Genomic DNA, 25,890 nt, shown 5'->3' with positions numbered 1-25,890 from the left:
CATCGTGTAACAAACAGATCAATGGAAGATTGAAAGTAGTGAATAATTCAATTAACGAAATAATGGAGGATGGGAAGGACAGTATTGACTACTAGCATTAAACACAAACATACCTTGAAAAATGATTCTGTACCCAAATAGTGTTTCAGAAGACCATGACAGCACCCACATGAAGGTCTTCATGTGTGCTCTTTATTAATATACCTATCTTGCAGTCAACGCAGCACCCCAACTCCTACCCAATCTCACATTTCAGGGGGGGCAGTGAAAGCCATTTTTTTAGTGGATTAATGGACCAAGGCCCTTATTCACAGAGCGCTATCCAATGTGGATTTTGCCATTATAAAACACTCCTGGGAATTAGGTGCTAGCGTAAAAGCAAGTTAGTTTACCATGTTCTGCACTTTACACATTCCAAAATGCTACTCCCTCAACACCGCTGGCACTGGGAGAAGAATGGAGGAATACTAGCCAACCAGCTGCATATAGTAAATATTCTGTATACATTTTCTGTAGTCCAGGAAACCATGTTAAATACATAAATAATGGCATGGCCCAATAGCTGGAAAATGTCTCCAGTTTTTACCAATAGCGCCAGCCACCGCCAAAATGCACAGGATGCAGCTGTGCGGCTATAAACACAATGTGGTCTTTTATGGAACTGCCCCTACCAAAGAGCATAGTTCTAAGGCAGCCCACCAATCCAGTCCACTGCCCAATACACAGGTCAGCAACTGCAGTGCGCTACTTTATAAACCCAGAATGAGATTTGTCTATGGTGTCCCTTTAAAGTAGCCTCAAAAATCCCTGGAAAAAAAAAAGGAACACACCCTTGCTGGTTTGGCAGACGCGATCAACCTGGCAACATGCCCTTGGCTTTAGGGTTGCCCCTGCAATAAGGAAAGGACATCGGTTGCCTAGCAAGGCATAAGCAAAGGGGCCTTTTGGCACCATTTTAGCCCTAAAACACAGCAAATGTGCCCTTACTGTAGGACTATGGGAATAGCACGGTGCTTGCGTCAGTCTGTGCACCGGCCGGCCTTCATTTCGTTTGCTTTTATTGGGTGCTGCCATCTACCAGTAGAGATGAGAAAGGGGTTTGGAAGAATAAAAGTGGGTGATCCCTCATCAGGGGGAGCCAGCAGAATAGTAGCACGCACACACCAGATGGAGGCTGCAAAAGCTGCTCGCAATAGTCATGGGGAAGGTTTTATTTCCGTCTCCCTATGACTCAACTTGTTTTCGTCTTTTCTCTTCGCCTGAAATGTGTTCTTTGCAGTGGAGAGCGTATTGCTGCTTTTCTTTCGGTTACAGAGTATTCACAGCCAAGTACTTAGAGGTTGCGCAATGTGCTGGGGTTTCATAAAGGCGTACACTTCAGGGGAGATTTTTGCCAAGCAAAAATCTGGAATAAGGAACAGGATTTTAATGTTTTTTTTTTTTTTTTTTTTAAAATCATAGTAACGTGAATTCAATTAACAAATATAAAGAATAAAGGCAACATCTATAAATAGCTGCCTCCAAGAAGGCTTAGAGCCAGATTAGGAGTTTAGCGGAATTACCTCTGCTTATACTGCTAATCAAATGTACTGTTACTGCATGTGTTAAATAAGAGGTAAAATGGGACCTCACTGGGAGGGACGCCCCTCAAGTGGACAAGGATTCCCATGGGGGGGGGGGGGGGGGGGGGGGGGAGACTCCCTGTAACTAAAACAGTATCTGCACACAAAGGCATACCCAGAAACTGATTTTACATTCAGCTGTGGAATTCAAAATCATACTGAAAGTGCCTTTGGATATTTGGCTCAAGACAGTGCTGGTATTTCCATGTGCTGGACAGCAGAACATAAACATGCCCCTTTTTGGTAACGGAATGAGAATAAAAAAAAAATGTTTTAAAAAAAAGGCACAATCACCCTGAAACGGCAGAAGAAGCAATACGCAGAGGCGAGCCTCTGACGTGAGCATGTCACTGAGAGGCGGAGCTGCGCTGCACGTCGGAGGCAGCAGTGGTGCAGCGAAAAGCTGGAGAAGGACAGACAACGCCAACCCAGCACAGAGCCGTGTGGAGCCGGCGAGGCCAAGCAAAGCAGGCCTTAACTGGGAGGTGTGACATGCAGAGGATGTGGTGGCCCCGGGGCTAGAAGAAACAACGCCAAACCCAGACTGCGAGGGAAGAATGAATCCTCTACCTGCAAAGAGCGAGCCGAGAAGCAGAGAAACACAGACGAGCAGACTCCAAAACCCACTCGTATCCAGATGGGAATGTCAGAAAACCATGGGGAACGCCACCTCACTGCAACACACCGTACGACATAGAAGGCACTCACAGTGGAGGGCGCAGGGGGGGGGGGGGGCAGGGTGGAGAGACCAGGGAGAGAGGGAGAAGGAAGGATTACCCTAACCCTATAGCAGGGGCAGAAAGCCCCGAAGAGAGAGAGATAGAGATAGAGAGAAGTAACACTAGGAGTTACGCAATCAGCCAAACGGCTCACAGAAACTATTGAGAACCAAGCGAGACATATGGAAAGAGGAGTTCCATATAGCCTGGGAAGATAAGTGAGACATTGAGACACAGAAACCCAAAGGAGCCAGATGGGCCCAATAAGCCAACTGAAGAACCAGTTCAAGGGCAGCCGAGGCTAACAATACGTGAACCTAGTGGGGAGAAACCCACCCAAGTGGTGGAAAGGGATGGGGGAATACACTCCAAGGCCTCCTGTTGTCCTCCCTTGTGCCACTAAGAAGTGTCCTACACACAGCTGCACGCCTCATCAAGAGTCTACACAGATACAGATAGGCTACAAACCCACCCCCAGCCCTCATCGACCTTCACTGGCTCCCACTGCATGCAGGAATCACCATCAAGTCTTGCTGCATCATCAATAAGGCAGTCGCCCTCAAGTCACCCAGCTACCTTGCAGAGAAACTCTGCATCTCCAGCGGACAGCGCACGACCAGAAGCCAGGACACGTGCAGACTTGAAATCTGCTGCTGAAAAAAGGAAAGGACCAGAAAACAAGCCTTCTCTGTCTACACCCCAAGGAAATGGAACCTCCTCCCTGTCAGCATCAGACACGCCCCCACGCTCATACAATTCAGTAAAGAACTCGAGACCCACCTCTTTAAGGAATCTAGCCGCCTCAACACCAAGGCCATCACTTCACGCCACCTGACTCGCTAGACACCAGCTGCCTCTCTTCCCTGCCGATAAAGCTGTACCCCTCCTCTGTGCCACTCTGTAGCTAGGTCTGTGCTCAATAAATATGATAAGATGGTATCCCTCCACCTACGCAAACAACAAGTGGGGTCCTGGGAAACTATCTGCCAGACATGAGTCCTGGTTACAAGAGCCTTACTCAGAGTCTTTAGCTCACTATCTTTCACAGAGGGGAAATATCCTAAACATATCAGTTTTTTTCCTGCCCTGGGACAGTCCAGCACCAAAATGCTGGGCAATTCTCCTCTGAACAGGAGTACCAACAGCAACCCCAGACACGTGTTTCAGTCTGGTTGAACCTCATCAGTAGGGTGTAGCTGTGCCTCTCGAAGAATAGTGAGCAAGGGGTTCACGTCAGGATTCCCCTAGTAACTTAGGGTGAGACCCATAGTTACTTGAAATATGCAAACAACAAGGGGGGTCCTGGGAGACTCTCTGCCAGACATGAGTCCTGGTTACAAGAGCCTTACCCAGAGTCTTTAGCTCACCATCTTTCACAGAGGAGAAATATCCTACCACAACTTGACATTTGATCTTTTCCAGAACTTGAGACTTTATTTTGCAAACTTGAAAAACTTTTGAACTTTGACAGATGGTCAAGAACTGCTACACGAGGGAGCATTGTTTTCTATGGAGAAGCATTGGATGAAGGTATTCCTGGAAGCACAGAGAGATCAAGGAGAACAACTCTGAAAGCACGACACTGCCTAGTTTTTGTAAGTGGTATGGTCAGGATAGGTTTTGGACAGAGAACCATTTTTGTTATTTTAACTATTGACAAGCACCTTAGTATAGTTTGTTAGGAAGGGAACTCCTTTTATCAACAGGGCTAGACAGGCGTTTTCATTTAGGTTAAATAAAACCCTTTGATAACAGGTCCTCTAGTCCGAGATCTTCTGGCTTGTCACACAGTCCACCCTTTCAATCTACTGTGGAAACGTCAGCGATGTCCACAGCGAGATCTTCGTTTGTAGCAACAGATTTTAAGTTTTGGAAACAGTCTTAAAATGGCCTGCTCCTGCTTATACTTGTGAATTGATTGTATAAAGTAACACTTGCTGACCTTCTCTTCCCTAAAGTGATACTGGCATAGACAACTCTGGGGAGGTGGGGGACAGTGGGGCGAAACTGAAACAGTACAAAAGGAGCTCCAAAAACTACCTATAACAGAACACATACAATACAGAATGGGCAAAAATATGGGGGGACTCCTCTACAGGAAGCCCCTCCTCCTTGGTGGAAAGGAGGCAGCACCAAGGTGATACAATTTGTGTGGCCCCAGGCCAGGTCATGCAACACAGCAGCTGGTCAAATAACCCAAGCTGGTCTCTTTTCATTGGTCACACACAGCCTAAACAAAAACAAAACTGCATGTAAATTGCAAGACATATATAAATGTGGACACCTTCTGAACAGTATGAGAAGCACTGGCTGTTTCTGCATTCAGTCTCTAGTGCGGGGTGCCCGAGCTCGGGTACATATCTGGAAGTTTCCAGGGCTAGCCTTGTCTAGTTCCGGCCCATTTACTAGACTGTCAAATGTTATCTTGTCATTGTTCATTGCCGCTTTCTTCTAGACCAAGAAATCAGATAGATTTCAACACACTGACGATTTTCAACATGGAGTCCTCTACTAACTATTCGCCTGCATCATCAAAAGCCGGTATAGGCATCTGAGCCCTCTGAGGCTTCAGCCCATTACTTCCCTTTGCTAACTCAAGGAAGGATTTCACAGACATCTATGCTATTTGTGGCAGGCACAACAATCAAAAAGCCCTCTGCTGTGGCGCAGAGCAGGATACTTCATGGTATGGGCCATCCATATTCAAATTGTCTGCACTTTCAGTAAAAAATAAAATGATAATTAAAAAAAAAAAAAGAAAGGATACAGGCACTGGGCAAGCTCAAGAAGTATTCGAGCGCAAAATGGAAAAAGAAACAAACGGAAATAAAAAAAACAAAAAAGGCATAAACAGCAACATAACTAGTCGTCTCATCATATCATGCTGGCATCAGCATGGTGCAACGTGAAGTAAGCCGAACTAGGTACACACTGTATTCGTTTACTTCTCTTCCGGTGTGTGCTTTTAACACCCAAAGGAAGCAAACAGTAGCAAATATGCCTTTCCACTACCAGAACACACCGTATATTATCCTCGAGTGTAATTTGTTTGACCCACTCAAAATAGCTGTGACAACACCACCACACATTTTCTGGTATTACTTCGAGTTAAGCACATTTGTTTTTAATCTGCCCTAGCCTTTTATTGTGAAGCCATACAAACCACAGTTGCCAATTGGGACTCACTTTAACATGTTGTTATAGCCAGCAACTGCAGGCTAGGAGACTAGTAGCACGTTGTTCCGGCTACGAATCAAGTCTGCGCTATGAGCGCAAGGCAAGTAGGGCACACATATGCTTCCAAAGGTTTACTCATGGCTGCCACCAAAGAAAGAAGAAAAATAAAAAGAAATGCAGAGGCGCTTTATCTGGCCATTGCTGCTTCTACTTACAGATGATGGCGGATTGCAAAGGCATCCTCATGGCTCCTTTTATCCCACCTGCCCTGGAGATCTTGCCAGTTCCAGTCCTCTTCCATGCTGCTCTAGCATCACTTCCTTTTTTTTGATTTAGTAGAAAGGGAAAAAAGCCTCAATGCGAATCCTCACTAGGTTTTTATTATTCACAGCGTGGCCATACTGCAACTTTGAAAAGTAAGATAAAGCAACGCAGGGCTCGCATGAACCAACTTTCATTTTACCCATAACACAAAGCGGGAGAGTTCAATAGCACGGTGGAAAGTCAAAGAGGCAGCCACACAGTGAAGTCAAAGCAGCCGTGGCGGCAGGGAACACTGACCAATCACCCACACAGAAGGGGCTGCCACGCCCCCTTCAGGATGCCTGCAACTGCAGAGTAGCAGAGACAGTAATTGCTCATGTTCAGAGTAATCTGGCTGGTTGCACAACCACTCTTGGATACGGATTTCCAATATGATAACCGTTCTGATCATATGTATTTTAAGCACACTGGCAGCCACATTATTTTTTTTTTATTTAGCGTAACTGCTTTCAGCATACACTTTGCATCATGACCGTATTCTTCACAAGTCTGCTTTCCCTTGGATCCTGACAGAATCGCGAAAGCCACTCAACATTGGCAACCACTTTCAAGAAAGTGGACTGGGAAGGAGTGCTTGCCCTCAAAAAGAATCCAGTCACATCTAAAAGGATACAAAAAAGGACCAAGTGTTTTTTTTTTTGTTCCGCTCCCCAGTTAAGTGTTGTTCCCATTTAAGACAACCCACCCAACATTTAGAAGGCCTATATTTGTACCAGATGCCCCCCCACCCCTTTACACTGCCTTAGCTGCAGATCAAGGTAAGAGGTTTTACACTGGCCTAGTGTGTGCCTCATTACTTAAGCCGCAAGTGTGCATGATCATTAAAGTTAGTAGATTCTGGCTATCTTGTCCCAAGCCTCTTTTTAGGGTCCTCTGAATTTCCTTTTTTATTCGGTGCTGGTAGACTCAAACAGGGAAGAAAGAAGTAGTAAAGAAAACAAATTTGCAAATTGGAAACAAATACATAAGACAAAAATTAGTGAATAAAGTGGAGAGGAATATCTCTATACAAATATTCCTATGCATTTCAGTTCAGCTTCTGGTTATTCTCAATACTGTGTTCAATAGTTTTTTTGCTTGAAGATTATTGGTGAAGACCTTTGTTTTTACTTTTTTTTAATTTTGCAATCTTCTAGGGATGTGCATATTACATTAAATATAGTAAAAACAGAATACACCAATTTTAAAATTCAAATGGAATGACAAGTTAATATAGCAACACAACCTCTGATCAAGAGGGAGACGATTCTAAAATGTTTTTTCTAAAGGCTTCATGGCATAAATGTCTCCTCATTGCTGCTTGTGGTCTTTAATAAAGACTATTATGCAACTATTAACAATAGGTAACTTGGTAGAGGATGGAAATAGGATTTGTGTGGCAAAATTATTACGGTCGGCACGGCTCCTACAAAAGTGGTAAAGGTTGGCCAAGGAAATGTGTTAGAAGGATCCTCAGTAGAATTTCTAAGATGGGGAGATGTACGAATTGGATGCACAAAGGGTGACTTTTTGGACATTCATTTTGGTTTGGCCGAGAAAGAGTCATGAGGATTGATCCAGATGAGCGGGTGGACTGTAGCCATAAAAGATGGTAATCTAGTCTGGTTAACCTATCAAGTAGAATCTCAGCCTTGTAGTTTGGAAGATTTCCTACTACAATAGCCTTTGATCATTCCTGCAAGCAATGTTCCATTCTTGATTTTTTAGAAAAGTAGAACTTAAAATCTTTTGTTGCAGAGAGGTATGCTGCAATCTGTAGGTCAGGTTCTAAGGTGCCCTGTGGCCGATCATACCCATGGCTGCATTCTAAAGAATCTTGTAAGGTGCTCTTAAATGTCGACGATCTCAGTTACTTGCCAATGCTCATTTTGTGGCTATGCGAGGTGCTCCGTCAAACTTATTTTTATACCTTCAATGTGTTTGGGGCAGCATATAAAAGCCCCATTCATTCAGTGCTGAAGGCCTAGCAAGGGTTGGAAGAGTGAGATATGGGGCTTGGAAGGTGGAACAGAATTGTTTTCCCCTCTCATTAAGAATATTTATATGTTTCTGATTTGCTATGAAGCTTTCAAAGATACATGTATGCGGCCCAAGCTAATTAACGTTTAAATACATTACGAAAAATGAAACCCGCTCCACAAACCTTTGGTATTGGAGTTCTCGGATCTAGGCAAATTGAGTTGGCACTCGACCACCCCCCCTGCAGATCACTAGGGCATTGGAAAAGGAAAGTAGTCGCTGAGAGGTGGAGGAAATAAAATAAAAAATAAATAACAAGAATGGGGAAATTAACCCTTCAGCAATCACAAGTGATAATGGGCTAACTTGGATTGTCGAGTTTTAAGTTTAGTTTGTGAGCATGAGAAAAGAAAGCAGCCGTCTGTGGTAGCTTGGCTTCCTTCTGAATGAATTCACCGGCCCAGTGCTAAGCCACTGGATATACATTCAGTGCCAAAGGGATGCACTTCAGAGGCGCACAGTGAACCTCTTTCTGGGAGCAGCATCAGCATATACAGTGCCGTGCTCACGCACAGCCGCACTCTCAAAGGGACATTCCAAAAGAAAACCGGGAGAGTTAGGTGTCGGAAAAGCAGCATCACAGAAAATGTTACTTTTCAAACATTAAAACTATTTTTTTTTAAAGACAAAACAAGCATCATTTGGTGTACAGAGCATATAATAAGAGCACCAACAGGGAAAAAGGCTAAGTTTCAGCAGAGTACCGTCATGTAATGGGACTAATATATATATATATATTTATTAATTAAAAAAAGAAAGCACTCACCCACAAGTCAGTTTCAAAGCACTCCCAAATTTCACATGTGATCAATAACCTCCTTCCTGTGGTATTAAACAACTGGAAATCTGCTTGATGGTCCCAGGGCCACGGGTAAAAACGATGTGCAAATCTGCTGCTGGTCTGGAAACCAAACTAAAGCGGTAACAGGAACCGATTCACCACATTATACCGACTTAGGAATGTAATCATCCCACCTCAAACCACGTCTGGGTATGCTCTAAAGCAGCAGCCCCTCAAGTACTAGTTGAAACGTGAAAACTTACGTTTTATTCATCTAGGGGAGGGTTCGACTATCAACCAAACAGTACAATCCAGTCTGATTTTTAAGATTGACCCAAAAACATGCAAGTGTCTCAAAATGAAGTTCAAAACAGGCAGATCCTCCTCGTATATATTATTAGGAGACAACCTGTTAAAAAAAAAAAATATATACGGACTAGTAGCTTCATTCCTAAAAAGTAAGCGTCTTAAACCAAAAGCCAGCACAGAGGGCGCATCACACAAAACGGCAAAAGGAATAGGGCACGGCAAACTCTAGCGGGTTGGTACATTGGGTCAAGCAACAATGGCGGGACAGCAGGACTGGCTAGGCGACCAGGTACTGTAGATTGACAGAAAGTGGCAGTGCACTTTTAACATGGTTAATGGGAGGGAATGAGTGAGAAACAGATTTGACAAGGAAAGAAGGGACACCAGGTGGCAAAGAAAGGCAAGAGGTGACAAGGGGATGTGGTAATAAAAAGGGCATGCAGGAAAAGGAAACGAGAGGGAGTGGTACAGACTCCAGTGCACAGGTGTAACGAATTAAATAGTAGAGAAATGGGACATAAGGTGGTGAGGAGGACCACAATTAATGTTCAGGTCAATTCTATCATATGAGTGTTGGGGGTGCGTGCATGTCATGGAGACAGGGATTCGGGTGCGTAGGAGTGGCATAAAGGCAAGACTTTTTTTGCACTGTCTTTCCTCTCTCTCTCGATCTCCCTTCCATTTGTCCATAGCTACCATCTCTACTCCATCACCATGTCTTTATCTCCATCTTACCCGGCTTCTCTTCTCTTGCTCCATCCATCTTGCCCCCTCGACTAAAACCTCTTCTTGGTGATCGAGTGGTGAGAGTGCAGCTCCACCCCAGGTCTATTACCGACTAAACAGCAAAAATTACCATCAACACTGGTCCCCTTCAGTTTCCTGGTTCCAGAAAACCTTCAAATGCTCCTCCCCCACACCCCAACCGCACCCCCAACCCCCACTGCCGCACTTGCTACATATTGGCAGTGGAGCACGAATAAGTGATTGCATACAGTAACAGGTTTGTGGTGTTAAACTAGTGCTGTTTTTATTTCCATGAATGGTTCCAATGGGCATTCTCCCTCCTTGTCATGCGTGTCTCACTCCATTTTGTTCCTAATCTTAAGTAATGAGACAAAGTAACCGGTTGTTAAGGTTGGTTGCACGCAGTTTAATGGTAAGAGTTTCAGGCCACATGTGGCGACACCTGGCAAACCCACGGCGGCAGCTAGTGGAGGCCAGCATAGTCTCCTTCGCCTGGAGGTGCCAAGCGTGGATAGCTGGTGCTACCAAAGCAACTACCGCCATGTGGCAACAGGATGCAGTTCCCGGGCAGAGGCCACATTCACAGGGCATCTGGGGTGTCCTTTCAGTAGCTCCTTTGCAGAACTGCTCACAACTGGTTTGTGCCGAGAGCTGCTTGTGGGTACGGTATACAAGTCACTGTGTGAAGAGTCTGAATAAACTAATTTCCAACCAGCAGTCAAATACTATCCAAGAAGAGGAAAAGAAGGCCGGTTGAGGAATAGAACCAAGGTGACTGGACTGCAGCAGCGCAGCAAGAAACTATTTCATCTCAATTTACCGAACACCCTATAGCACCCATAGAACCTTGGAACAGGGATAGAGTGCTTCCATTAATAAAATGTCTCCAATAAAGGAAGCAATAGAGGGGAGTGCAAAACATACTGTAAACCCAACGCACCATTCGTGAAACAAAATAAATAAAGGCCTGGAGGACATGCATGGGGCCCGACATTCATACTCAGGATCTCTCTGCCAAAGGCCTAGACCGTTCAGATGGTAGGCTTGCATCCTTCCAATTGCCTTAACGGCAAATATTGAAGCGTTAATAAAAGCGTGAAATCGGACAGAGGACCCAGTAGGTCCAAATAGGTGGCATCCTCTTAGTAGATATGGCAGGGCACTTGATGTATACACCATATCATCGACTCCTCATCAACTAGGGGGGGGGGTCTCTTAAAAAAAGAAAGGCAACCAACTCAGTTGTTGAAGAAACCACTGTTGGACCCATTGCTGAGCCACCCATAATTGCAAAGATCCTAACACATGGATCTACTCCAGATTACGACACATCTGGATTCTCCACACCCCGGATTTACAGCCATGCGCCAGACAAAGCCACCCATAACCTATGTCTGCCATCCTAAGAGGTACAGCTAGAGCCAGGAAACTCCCGTTCATAGGATTGGTTGGTGACGATGTAAACCACGGCCTACGACCATCTGCTTCCTTGATGGCCCTCTGTGAGAGGAGGGGGGGGGGGAGGTCTGGCACTGAACTGTGGTTTCAATTTTTTCTTTCCCAACCAGAGCAAAAAGGATAGAAGTGGGTGGATTACAGATTAATCTCTTGGACCGTTCCGCTCCGCCAGCTGCCAATTTACCGAGACCTGCAGAGCTCAGCCAGGTCCGGCCCCATTTAATATAATTATGCCTCCCCCCACCCCAACCCTCATTAACATGAGAGAAATGTATTGGCTGCGAACAAATGCAGGTGATAGGCAACAGTAGGTTTGGTATCAAGTACGAGCCAGCGAGGTGACCCAGTGCTTGGAGGTTGTGAATGAGGTTTGGCTTGAAGTTTGTGCGTTTCAGTGCTATGTAGAAGTATGCTTGATTAAGGTATTTATAAAAGCGCAAAACAAAGGCCCGAGGACATGAAGGCACCAAGAGCAGAGAATCAACAGGCAGCCAGAGAAGAGCCATTAGAACAAATACGTTTTCAGGCCCCAACGAAACTAAGAGTAATCAGAAGTCTCCCTTAGCTGCCCAAGGAGATTGCTCCACAGGAAGGAGCCAAACAAGAGAAAGAGCGCCTCCCCCTCACTCTCCCCCAAGGCGGGCTCTCTGATAACGGGGAATTTTTAAGATGCAGATCAAAGGGTCCTCGTGAGCCGATATCAGGACACCTTGGTCCGGCAAATATTCTGCCACAGCCTTATGCATTGCCTCATGAGTCACACACAAAACCTTAAAATGGATCCGAGAATTCACTGGAAGCCAGTGAAGCAGCGATAGCATGGTTTTGGGTAGGTTTTGGGTAGGTGAAACGGCTTGAAGGTTAGCTGGTATTTATGACTTGCCTTGGGAGAAGAATTGCTTGGTGGCACTGCCACGGTTGCCTTGCATCTATCTGGTACACCAGTGCACATTAAAACTGCATTGGATAGGAATTGCAGAATGGGAAACATTTGGCATGTTTATACTTTGCATTTGGGCATTAAAAAAAGTGTGTGCTGATGAGCATAGCACAAATCAGTAAACCATAGTAGAATAGACTAATCCTTACTGGCGTTTCTCAGAACCTCAAAGCAGCAGTTATGTGCCTGCCTGTGATCTGATTGGACACTTGCTTACTAGCAAATTACAGTCAAAGTATTAGGTGCAACCGGATACCGAGAGATGCTTTTAGATCCTGCTCTAAGACACTGGAATCAGTGGCACAAGCAGAATGCTTTCACAGAAAGGAGAATGTTATTAAAACGTTAGCGGAGGTCTCTGCAAACTAGGCTTTAATGAATTATAAACCCATCAAAAAGAAAATAAATAAAAAAATCGAAAGAAAGAGGGTTTATACTTCTCTGCTAAAGAAGATTGGAAAAGGTCCAGAGCACTGGTGGCAGCGATGCCAGGCTCCAAAGTAGATGGTATTCAATAATGTTTTCAGTCTGTAGCAACTATGGCGTGCTTCCTAGATTCTTGAATAATTTGCTAGAAGGTTGTTTTGTTTTTATGTTTGCTGCACCTGGAGCTTGCGACACTGCGACTGACCAGTGCCAAAATTAGAAACTTAAGAATGATCACAAGGACTCCGTTTGATGCGCTCCAAAATTTGAATTTTATCTCATGCAATTATTTCCCATTGACATGTATCCAGTTGTATGATCAAATCAAAAAGTATTATTCACCATCTCATAACATCTCATTTCAGATCCTGCAATTAATTGACAGAGTAACTGCAGATGTGGCAATGACAAAGGAAAATCATGTCCGTTTTTTTATTTTAAAAAAATGCTCTCCCTTACAAACTTTTTTCCTCTCCCTCGACACGCATTTCCCCATCTTTTCAGGTGGTTTTTCAAGAGGGATTCCTGTTGCTGATAATCATTAATTGTCTATTCATATATTTTGTAAAATTGTGGTTCTTGATATCAAAGCTGTGGGAACAAGAAGATACATCTCAATATCTAGTGCTTTACAGGGCCCGTGTTGAATTGTTACATTGGTTGTTGCTAATATATTTCTATCTTATACTTACTTGGTCCGATTACTTAATAGATGTTACAGTAGATGGGAATGTCAGCGTTTAAGGCGGACTGTCAAAATAAATTTGTCAGTGGTTTCCCCTTCCACCATCCCCCCCTGCCCCCACCACTCTTCATTCCCTATATATTGAACTCTAGCTGGGGTTCATGCCAGAGGCAATGCTCACAGCGGGCTGAAAGGGGCTCACCAAACCCACATGGGGTTTGATTTCATGAAAACCTCACACCATTTTGCACAGATTATTTTGTCCCAAATCACAACACCTAAGGAAGGAATGCTTGTACCCCTATTTTCTTAATTTGGGAAAAGGGGATCCCAAGTCTGAATTTCTAATGTGCGAGGCAACTGTCCCAATGTGGATTCAGTTCTCTGCAAGCCAGTACTTTTACGCAACATTTTAACCAAGTCTAGTAATTGTGTATGGCTTTAGATTTCCCCTTTAAAATGAAATGGTATGCAGTGTGTACTTTGCATCTTATGCGTTGGATTGCAATGGCACTGGTTTGCCAATGAATACATTGGAATGTCATTTTTACGGTTCAATCTAAAAAAGATTTAAAAGGTAAAAAATACATCTTTGAAATTGCATGGTTTAGTGGGTCCCCAGTATGTATTACAAAAAGATAGAAGTATTTATTTTACTGCTCTGAAAAACCATTGGGGGCAAGGTAGATTTTTTCCCTAATCAAGTGCTGTTCTTTCAACATCGAATTCGTAAGAACACACCTTGAATAGGCATTTCCCTGCAAGTGTAACAATCATTATCAAGATTTACTTTTCACAAGTGCCATTAGCGAACGACCATAAAAACGAAGATAGTTGAACAAGGCGAGGCCAACCAGGTGTGTTTGTATGGTACCATGCTGTAAAAAGGGTGTATTATACACAGTTTGCCCACAAGATGGTAGGAAAGATGGCACTGGGAAAGCACTAAATGGTCGAGCCATCAGTTGTAAAACCTTGTATGTTTTATTTCAGTTCAGTTCAGTTGTCTCCAAACTACAAGGCCAATCACAGGCGACCATTCATCAACAAAGTTCAACACCAATCACAAAGAAGTCAGATTTCCTGAAAGCAACAGGCAAATAGGTTTATAAAAGTGGCCACTTCTACTAGCACACACGTTACATGTTAAATAAAAAAACACTACACCCAGTTTAGAATCCAACGCCATTTACATGCATGGAACACTAGAGCGCACCAAGGAAATACAAATATTAAAAGGGAGAACATTGCAGAGACATTTTTCAAGACAGCGAGTCAATAGGTTTGTGGTTCACAGGAGCAGTGATTGGACCAGGAAACGGCTTTGAAGTGTAGTTCAAATAAAAAGGGTCAAACATCCACCAGGGGTCTAGAACAGAAGTGCAGAAGCTTCATTACGAAGCTGGCTGTAGGAGGTTTTCTTCAGCTACTTCTGGAATCAGAGTCCCAGCAAGGTTCACACATGTGTATAGGGTCAAGGGGCTCACCGGAAACAACCCAGTTCTCACGAGTGTGCAGCAGAGAGCGAGGCATTTCTATGAATGTGGGGGCTTTGGGACAAGCAGGATGAGATTCTCAGGCAGCTGTGCCTTTTTTTGGTGGTGAATGTAAACGGGGTTATGGCTTCCAAAACAATGGTGCAACCTCACCCGGAGGAGGCGGGGGTCACAAGGATAAGGAAGAGATGCTGAGGGGGGGGTTACAAGATCAGATTAGCTCACCCTGCATTTGACTCTACACTTTTCAAGGAGCCCATAAACAGAGGTATCCAGCTAGGTAAACGAACCAGAATCTTACTACAACGACAGATGCAAAGGAGAGCCAGGCCACGTACAACCATTGTGGTGGCAAAATAAGGGAGGTTTTGTCAGAAGTATTTTTAGGTCGGAACTAACGGCTGTTTTTTCTAGTAGCTTTCTAATGTGGTTCTCGGGCCAGGGAACCACCTAGGAGGAACGTGGGGGAATTTGGCTCCAGCTACAACGATAGTTATCATCCATTGTGTCAGTTCAGCTTGCCCGTGAAATCCTGCGTTGGTTAGTAAGGATGAGGGAACAACACAGTTAGATACCATGTAGCATTCAAAAAGAATCTATCATTTTTACATACAAATGTAGTTTATTGCTCAATTCATCATACAATTTTCATTAAGAACCAACAATTCATAGTAACAAAGTACAAGGGTACAGAAACCAACATTTGCAACATAAAGAACACTGTACTCTGCATAATCCAAAGTGCCCGTGCATAACCCTGAAAACATTCCTATCATATCAACTTTCACAACTCACATTCCACATCTCACATTCCACATATCCTTCTTATAAAAACCACGATTGTGAAATAGTTAAGAATTAAGCAATTTGGGTCGCTTAGGGGACCTGGTGTGTCACACCCTTCGATGTGTATCCACACCTATCACTTAAAACTCAACCTGCACTTATACTTATTCTCTATAGTCAGGTTATATGATAACACCCATCAAAACAAAAAGGGACTTTTGATGAACCAAAGTTCTTGTAGTATATCGACTAGAGTTTCGGCTGTAGTGGTCCCCTGGTATTCTAGTGGACCAGTCTCTTCAGGACAAAACAACTTTGAGTTGCAGGGAAGCATCAATGATTCCATGGTTACTCGTCATCAGAGCGAGCACAAAAACAGTTACTTGTGTTCAAAACACTGCAATAGCAATCATTTCTCCAATGGATTTAGATTGGCGAGGCTGGAAAACATCTAATCTACCAGTGAATCGGCAGTTTTGGAGCCAGTTGCACCAGCAAAACGCTGACGTGCTCTGCGGCAAGCACAATTGGCACTTCCGAGAGCTGGTTCAGCCTTCATTCCATGGCGGAGGGAACAATGTACACACGTTTGGGAGATATTTATCCATCCCATATCAGTCAAGCAACCCCTAAAGGCAAGAAGGTGACAAGCAAGAATATAGTTGCATGCCTTCTGTGCTTTGGGAGGCGAGAAGAGCATTTGTTACCTGGAGAATGTGTAGGGATATGAAATTGCTGCAACTGCTGGATAGAACTTCCAAGGGCATGCAATTGACCGGCATGGATCAACATAGAAGCAGGGGAAAGAAATAGAGTGGAAATACATTCAGATAAATGACTTGTGCAAATGTAACTCATGTATTGTCCTGAATTTCGGTGGATATCAGTATGGCATGGTGGTCTTTAAAGGGAAGATTGTTGCTGGAATGCACTTCCACTAGATTGAAAGAGGAATCAAAAAATCAGATCTGGAAGCAAAAATGTAACTAATGTCTGGTGGGAAGTTATATAACAGGCCGAGCTTTGGATGTGAAGGGGATGTCATTTGAGGGTATGTGCATTATGATCTCTATGGGATCACTAATATAGCTGTTGATCTCTAAATGATATTAAGCTTTATCTAGATGTTCGAGGTGAGAAGTTGCAAGGGTGTGAAAGCCCTAGCCTTTTTCCAATGGTGTGTGAGTGGTCCCTGTAAATGTCAAATGATGCTGGTTATACTGTTGCTGAATAAACAACCCCCCGGCCCCCTTTACAAAAATGCTCCATGCCAAAATGTACAATGCAAGCACGTGCCTTTGCAAAGACACCTTACATGGACCCTCGGCAAAGTCCTGCCGTTGCACAGGGCAGGTTCAAAGGTCAAAGGTGCATCCCTTACAGCTGCTGAACCCAAAGTTCCTGCAGGCAAAGGTGACCTTTTAATGTTCTGCACCTCTGATCTAAATTAAAGTGTATGCCTTAGGCAGTCTGGTGGCATAGGCAGTCTGGTGGCATATACATCTTTGAATGCAAGCCATGCCTGGTTATGGCCTGGTGGCTGCTCCGGGAATACAATAATACAGCCACATCATTTTGATTTTACACTAACGTAACAGTGTGACCAGTATTCAGCTATGACAAAACAGTTGTGTATTGGGGTCTGTTCCGACTGTCTCCACAACTGCTACGTGGAACAATACCTGGGATGCCGCCCCTTTGATTCTTATTCAGGAATTGTACCATCCCGCCCCCGCCCCCTGCCAGGGCATAGGAACCCCACTCCTCCCCCAACCCCCATCCCCAAGTGGTCTTCCTGGAAACAGCGCTTCAGAGGCAGCACTGAGATAAAGCCCACCTCACACGAGGGTGCCAAAGACGTTCCTTTGAAGTCAGCAGGCATGGAAAGGTGTCAGAGTTAAAGAAGCCAGCGAGAAGAGGCAGGCCAAGGGAAATGTACCACCAACTTGGGTTTTTGTTAGGGCTCCCGTGGTTTTCCTATCCTCTCAATTTCATGCAGGCAAGGTCATTTGTGTCTGATATTATAAAGGCAAAGGGCACTTATAACAACAACATGGATTGGACGCCTTACAGCAGGCTTGCTTTGGACCAATTCCCTGTGACATGTTGCCTATAAAAAAAGGTGAGTGGCACCCCTTTGTTCTTGGATTCATATTTTGACCACCAAGAGAAGAATGATACACTGGACCTCTGTTGAGAGGGTAGTCCATTGCAAATTCTCCACTAGTGAGGTAAAGAAAGAAGTCATCCAAGACAGAGGAGAGCTCAATCCCCCAACCGTCCTAATGCAAAAGTGGGGGCGAACTACTGCGGAACAAGGCTGCCCTGAAACCAGGCTCCTGTTCACTGGCGGTGAATGACTCCCTGTATATGGTGTGCAATAGCAGAAATGACGGACTACATTTGTCCCAAGAGAGCCTGGATGGGCCTTCCCCCCAACCCAGAAGTCAAAGAACAGCTCTTGGTCCTGATTCACGCATCAAAGTGCTTATGATCTAGACGAACTTGGGCATCACCTGCTTGTCCCAAGCTTCTTCATGCTTTGCTGCTTGTGAACCACACCATGTGTTAGACCCTGGAGCCCAGTTCTACAAGCAGACGCTGCATCCCTGACTCAGAACGTGCTTTGAAGCCTGGTTGATGCGGTTGAGCCGCAAGAACAAGACAAAAAAGGTATTTGAAGAGCTCCTGTCCCTGTGGTACATTTTCAAAGATCATAGTGAATTGAATTTTTAAACCCCCCCCCCATCCTTTTTTCTTGAATTTTTAAACCCCCCATCCTTTTTTCTTGAAAGACATATCATTTAACAGTGACACTTCACCAATCTATTGCCCGAACACCCCTTCTCATCTACCCAGAGTGCCCTTCATCTGCATTCTCTGTATTTCTTTACAGCGGTGGGTTTTTCATGTGTCTTATTAGTCAATTGCATTTCATTATTTGATTAAAAGTCTATCCATATTTGCCTAGAACCTTCATTGGACAGTCTTTGGAGCCCTTGTACTTTAGTTGTTTAGGTTGCTACAGTCACCAGCCACACCCCTCCTGAGGAGTAATCTGCCCTTGGTATACCTTTTGGGCTGTGTCCGTTTCATCTTTAATTGGGATCACTGCTGGTTTGATAGCTATATGGGGTCAAATATGCAGCAGCCACTACTCATCCCTGTACTCATGCAGAGCATTAGTACTTTTGTCACTATTGCATTAACCCAGCACTCATACAATGGTGGCTTGGACTGCTACTTTTTCCATAAAGGATAGTTGAACAGATGACAGGCAGAGCTAAAGCATGTGAGAATTGAATGAATAAGGGAGTTGTATAGTCAATCGAATGTCAAAACTGGGCTGTGTGGATAGAAAGGGATGATTAAGGATGAAGTCAAGACAATTGGGTCAAGTGTCCCTTCTGAGTGGTCTGTAAAGTTGCAAGCTACTAGCCAGACATATAAAGTCACTTGCCACTTCAATTCCACGGAGCACACCATTTCTCAGTCACCAAGGATCAATTATCACTAGCCAACGGCTGATTTTCAGCCCTGAACTAACCCATCAGACAACATATCATGTGAACACTCTTAATTTACCTTTCGATTTCATGTGGGTGCTAGTAATTGTCCTTCTTGCCAAGACAAAGAATTTGCAGAGTGTTTGGCCATACCACAAAGAAACACCAGCCACCATTCGCAGCAATAAATACCTTTCTGTAAAAGCATTAAGTGGTACAACCACTATGGTCAGACAGAATTAGGGTCACCGAAAAGGCAATTAGGATTTGAAAACCTTCATTTTTGGTGTAGAGTTTTCCCCACAGTCCATTTGTCTCTGTAAAATGCAAACTAAAAAAAAGGCCTTCAACTTCATTTTTTTTTTTAAACTCCGAACTTCAAGACATTTTTGCCATGAACAGAAAAATAAAAATGTCAATTTCACTAGGCCTCCATTTTAGAAAGCACAAAAAACTGGACAGCTTTAATCGTGCATATAGAAGGATCTCATTAAGCAGCTACTGTGTCTAACTGCTTTGCAGGAGAACAGTTCTGTGGAATAGATTTACAACTCTTTGATAATGTGATCACAGCACTGGATTACACGCATGCCAGCCTTGCTAAAACTCTCAGAACATGTCCCCGCCCCCTTACTTCTGCATTATCTGATGAAAGGTATTTGGGACTTCGAAGGCCAATACATTTACCATCATAGCAGAAGCCTCTCAATTAGTAAAATAAGGTAACACAACACGAAATTGTGATTTTTGTTTTAAAACTGGGACTTACATGGCAGCAACCTTGTTTGCATTATAGTGTATTACACGATATAATTAAACAATGTTGTGGAATAAATACTGTAGTTTGTATACTGCAGTGTTTGTATGGGTAATGGTATTTACTCTAAGTTTGCTACAGTATTCATAGCTAAACCACAGACATTTCTAGAACACTGTAGTACATGAAGTGCACATCTAGTACACTGCAAAATATTCTGCAGTACATACTGAGAGACTGTAGAATATTACAGAACTAAACAATTGTTCATAGTAATTTATTTCCACACTGCAGTATTTGTTCAAATGTGAGTTCTACAGTACTCAGAACTAAACTTCAATCATTTCTAACAGAAATTAAAGTGCATAAATTGTGCCACTGGAATACCACAATGTACTCTGTAGTGTATGGGTGGGCAATGTTGAATCAACTGTACCATTGCTTCACTCTTTCAGTTAATGGTTTCCACGCTGTGGCATGTATACAGTGTTTATTGTAGTAATCCAGCTTGTGTGCATCACTCGACCAGTGGAAACAGTACAGTCAGGCCTCCAGATAAGGGTTGTACCAGGCCTTTTTGCGCCTGAATGTAAACACAACAGCTTTATTTCTTGTAAACACAACAGCTTTATTATTTTCCTGCATACATTTATGCACATGTTTAGAGCAGAGGGCAGTGCAAAGGTCAAGTTACTTGACAGAAACGAGAATGCTTCTTTTTTTGATTTGCCTTTACACGGATGCAATTGTAAGGCATGGAGAAAACCCTCTGAAACAGATCAAAAAAGAAATCACAAACCGATAAAAGGAATGGTTTCTTTCCGTTCAGCTTGTTGTGTAAACAGAAGCACTGTGCATATTTATTTTCCTAGCATTTTAGGATTGCATAATCAATAAGATGAACATCTAAGTTGCAATCTTTTGTAACAAATCATGCTTTCCCCCCCACCCCCACGGAAAGCAAACCAGTATTGCACAATTTTATTTTTCAGATGTTCCTGTGCTGTGTGCATAATCATGCAGACACAGATCACTTCACACTTATAAGTTATACTCTAATTATAAAAACAGTGTGTAAAATGATGAGTATGCATGATCTAGTTTACATCCATTCAACCTTGCAATTAATATGGTACATTACTATAAATGGTCAGTGGCAGCAGAGTCTTTGCTCAATGATGAGTGATCGTCAATACACTAATCACAGGTGTTATAGCCTCTCAAATCTTCAAGACTACAATTAAAACATCCAAAACCCGACTCTCCAGAAATTGCAAGTGCTGTTCAAAATACAAACAAATTAAAGTCATATTTGTAATTAAAATAGAAACTCAGCAAAACCAGTCCCTGTGATAATTCAGATAGGGATTTAACTTTATGTAGCGCTTCATGCATGGTACGTCCAACATCTATGCACTGTTATTATTATACCTCAGTCGATACTCAGTTTACCGACCTCTGAAGGATGTTGGCCAATAAGATAGTTCAGCCAGTTGAGCGCTTGTTGCTGCGATATGTAGGTGGCAGGTTTGAATCCCGGCAAGGCCATCTCAGCCTTTCATCCTTTTGAGGTCAATAAAAGGAATACCAACTACGGGTGGTGATAATTGTTAAATACATTCTATGTACAGCACTTTGCCACAAGCGCAATATATATAACAATTTGACCATGAGATTAGGTTTAGAATTTAGCATGGAGTCCTTGCCTTTCTACACTGTTTTGTAATAACACTGGCATACTACTAGGTAGTAATAGTTTCAAGAAATTAGGACTTTCATTAAACATCAAAAAGACACTGCTCCTATCGAACCTCAAAACATACAAAACAATTCAGGTTTGCTTAACTATAATTGGCAAGGTTTTTGTGTTTTGAGAGATCAAATGGCCAGACATTAGGGAAACAATGAAAGGTGTATTCTGTCACATTGCAGACAGCTACCGCATGGTAATAATTTCCATACAGTTTTTGGATGTCGCATATATTTTCTCTTGCAAAGGAGAAAACTCTTACTCTCTTGAAATCACATTTACTCTCAAAGTTTAAAAATGGGGAGTAAAATACTCCCACCTCAAAATCTTAGCTGGAGCACGGAGTACAGGGCCATTCACAAACTTGGTCGGGCCCGACTCAGCCATCCATCCTCCCGAGATTGATAAATTGAGTACAAGAGAGTAATACAAGTGACAATTATTACAGAGCATGAAAATCGATTTGTATGAAGCACAATATAAATCACTGGATCATTTATTACCTGAAACCATATTTCTGTAATAGTTTATCTTCTGCCATCATTCTTGTTCATACCTCTTGTGCTTATACAGTGATCTAGTCTTTGACTAATAGGATCACCTTTGAAATGACATGGCCATGAAAATATCATGCTGCTCCAAGCGTCTATTGGCCATCATTGCAGAAACATATGTATACGAATGCATGCAATATTATACAGAGGCCACATGTGCGCACCAGTTAATGCAGTACTGTACTAACACTACAGCATGCTAGGTATATATAGTGCAAGCGAGATGTTCATGTATAAAGTGAAATCCATCGTACATTTACTACAGTATATATGGTAGTATTAAATAAGTATATAGTGTGCCACAATATGTATGGTAATGTAAATTAGAGCGAAGCATTCTGTAATTCTATGGTTTTCTAGATTATAAATGTGAGAGGGGCTGGAGCAGTTATGAGGTCTGGAAACGACTCAAGAGTTAATAGGACGCTTTGAACTGAGGAAAACCCGCTTGAATCGAGTGCGATTGTTTATGCAATGAATTAAGGGGCCTATCAAGGTTCTAAGCGTACAGACTTCAATTGTGAGTGGAAGCGATTTGTGCAAGTACAGAGAGGAACGCCCACTTTGCATCAGTCTTAAATGTTACACCTAGACTGCTTTAAGTTATACCGTCTGATCTGGAACGTCTTAAACAGATTTTTAATTCGCCACTTGAGAAGGTTCTTCAAAGTTTATAAAGAGATTTAAAGCTATGCCGACTCTGCCAAGAGTTAGTCTGCGGGGCTGCGTGAAACATCTGGCAATTCGTCCGTCTGACCATCTGGAGAACATTTCAGCAACCGAAAAGCAACGGGCAAAAAAAAAAAAAAAAAAAGAGCCCCCCCGCCCTGCAGAAAATGCAACTGGGAGAGCTCGGTACGTGTCAAGCAGGCCTGCCAGACAAGCATTTCTCAACTTAGGCAAATAACAGAAGACCCTCAGCGCGAGTGTGTTCGCATAGCGTGCAGCCTGCATGCACTTTTCAGCACTCACCCCTAAACCGCCTTTAGGTGTGCAGTTACTGCCCCAGCGGCTTCTTGCTGTGTGTGAGCATGCCACACGTGCCACTGTGGGTCCTTGCTGTGCGAATTGGTCCTGTGTCGTTATGGAGAGTGCCCAAAACCTGTCCCTTTTCCATGCAGTACGGGGTTTCTGTCTCGACTGCCCCTTAGAGAGGCCCCATCCCATAAGATGCCGATGTAGCGGGCACCAGTGCGGTTGGGACCCTTGCGGTGTGCAACAAATACCATTAGGGTGCCCATTCGGTGTGCTGCTCCGGTCTGTAAAGCCCCGTGCAGAAAGCTTTTTCTGCCGTTATGGCCCCATGCAGAGTGCAGTTTCTGCCATTCAGAGTGCAGCTCCTGCCCTTAGCCCCACATGTAGTGTGCCGTCCTGTTCCCCCCCCTACACACCCCAGAACAGGGACTACCTTGGAGCGTGCAACTCTCCTGCCCCAGTCTAATGCATATGCATGATTTCCTGCGCCCTTACCTGCAGTCTCTCGGACGCCGGCTGCCACATCGCAGGCTCTCCTCCCGGCTCGGGCTGCTGGATGCTGCTGTGTAGACTCGGGCTCACATCTGCCGGTGCCCTGGAGGATGCACTCTGTCCCCGCGCGGTGGCAAGGGGGAGGGAGAAGCAGAGCAACTGGTAGCAGAATGCTGCTCCCCAGCCTCCAGAACACAGAGCAGGGCTTCTCCTCGGGCTGCAGTGAAGGAGAAAACGAGCCCCGCCTGCTACAGTCGCCCACCAAAGCTACCAGGTGAAAGCAAGCACAACCGCTGGTCAAAATAAGACTGATTCAGTAGAAGAAAAAAAAAGAAATAGGTCGGCTGTGATTTTTGCCCTCAGAAGCACCGCCTGCCATTGGACGAACGAGCTAGCCTTCCCATTGGTCCTTGCTGTAGAGCCGCCGTGCCTGCAAGGAAGGCGTCGGAAGTGACGGTGGCCTACGTTTGAAAGGGAAAGGCGGGACACCAGACAGATGTCCAAGGGTACCTTTTACACACCTAGGGAGAGAAGCTGATGTCGGACCCTCTTATTTCCGGGCAGTGCTTGGAATCTAGACAATATCGCGCCCAGGGTGAAACACCGGAATACGTGCCCTCACCACGTTGCCTCTCAACTGCAAGCCCGAACGGCACTCCCTCTCCAAAATCACTACGCTTCAATTTATATACCGTTTTATTGATTTATACTTAAAATGAATAGGTAGTCAAGTAATAGAACAATATTACAAACAATGGTTCATTTTAAGTATCCATTATTTATGTACATTGTCTAAATAAATGTGCCACTCGCCTAGATCTTGCTGCCACTAAAGCTCTTATTGCTGCCACAATCTATTTTTCCAAAAATGTCGCTCTCAACTGAAAATGTGGATTGTATGTTAAACATCCTGATAAAACCTATCAAATGATAGTAACGTGGACATGCGATTGTAACACTAGACAAATCATGATACTGCATGGGCATGTGAGCTCAATACCTACAGTAGGAACAAATAAAGCATGTTTATTAAATACAAGCCTCTGTTGGCTTTATTAAAGGCATGGTCTAGTAAAAAATTGTATTGCCCCTACGGGTCGGCCATGTTTTTTTAAGCCTAAGTGGCTCGATTTTAGAAAACTTTCCTATGGACCTTACCTGAGTTTTCGTCCATTAAACGCACGCGAACACAAGCACCAGGGAGCCGCCATTTTCTGATAATCCTATCAGTTCCCCCATCGCCCTGGCTGACCTGCTTTTGTGGCACTAAATCAATTCCCCTGAGCCTGACATTATCCAAACATTCATATTCCCCGCCTCGCTCCGTGACGTTACTGTGCTGCGTAGGCAAACGTGCCCAGTCGTCTTCTACGCGACTCCACACAGAACCCGGAAACCAACACAGACCATCTCACAACCCAGCGCTCCACAATTCGGAATATGAAACTTTACTTTAAAATCAAACAGCAACACAGTACATTTGGTAAAGTACATTTATTTTACATTAAATGGTTAGAGAATATTCAGCAATTGCCATATGAACTCCGTTAGCCATTTATTTTCTTTTATCTGTATCCGCCATGGTACACAGGGTGTTGCTTTTCGTTAAAAGAAGCACCTTGGAAGCACGGTGAACCGCAAGGCTGTTCCATCAACTAGGCACTAGTCCATCGTAAAGGTTGATATGTTGCTTCTAGCCACTAGTACAGCGTAAGGGCATGTGGGCCCTTGGCGATCGTCCCATAAAATTGTCAGTGTGCTCCAGTTGTTCACACGAAGCTGCAGGTGTCTACTGTAAAAGCCATCTGCTGGTGTCTCAAACCGATGGCAGTAGCAGAAGGGGAGCAAATACCTGTTATGAAAACAAAAAAATTATAATTAGTCTCGCCAGCCGATCTTCATTAATATTACTTATTTTATTTATTACAGCCGATCAGAAACTATTTGCTTGCAAGGATAGTTCAATGGAGTATGTTCAGCTCTAAAATCAATGCGAAAAGTAACAAAATAAATCGAGGCCAACACACAATGATAAACGACAGTTAGTTTACATGCGTGAGGAATGATATGATATATGATATGGCATTTGTAACGCACCTATACTCAAGTGTTTCTAGGCGCGACGAGGCAGGTGGGGAACAAGGGCAGACAGACAACGATCCTACTAGGCCAGGGATCTTTCTGATCGCGCATGGGGAAGGGGGGAGGGGGGGAAAGTGCTGTACATGGTTAGTTGAATACAAATTAAATAAAAGGGCCAGCTGGTGGCAAGTGCAAGGTAAATGCCGGGAGAAGGGGCTGAAGGATACAGAGACAGTCCCGTAGTGCAGGTAGGCAGTGCAGGGAAAAGTGGCTGGGCCAAGGACC

At 43.8% G+C, this 25,890-nt stretch overlaps 1 protein-coding gene across 1 annotated transcript in view; it reads right to left on the bottom strand.

The window, feature by feature from the left end:
* Window positions 1-23,867, bottom strand: part of PID1 (phosphotyrosine interaction domain containing 1) — a 467,977-nt gene extending 444,110 nt beyond the window's left edge. The window contains exon 1 of the mRNA XM_069618307.1: window positions 23,527-23,867. Coding sequence (XP_069474408.1) covers window positions 23,527-23,556 — 30 coding nt within the window. The 5' untranslated portion in view covers window positions 23,557-23,867. The remainder of the gene's footprint in view (window positions 1-23,526) is intronic.
* Window positions 23,868-25,890: the final 2,023 nt, after the last annotated feature.

This window comes from Ambystoma mexicanum, chromosome 10, assembly GCF_040938575.1.
Source record: "Ambystoma mexicanum isolate Mex_15411 chromosome 10, UKY_AmexF1_1, whole genome shotgun sequence".
Lineage (NCBI taxonomy): Eukaryota > Metazoa > Chordata > Amphibia > Caudata > Ambystomatidae > Ambystoma > Ambystoma mexicanum.
The sequence above is the reverse complement of the archived record's forward strand: the minus strand, read 5'-3'. Positions and strand labels throughout refer to the sequence as shown.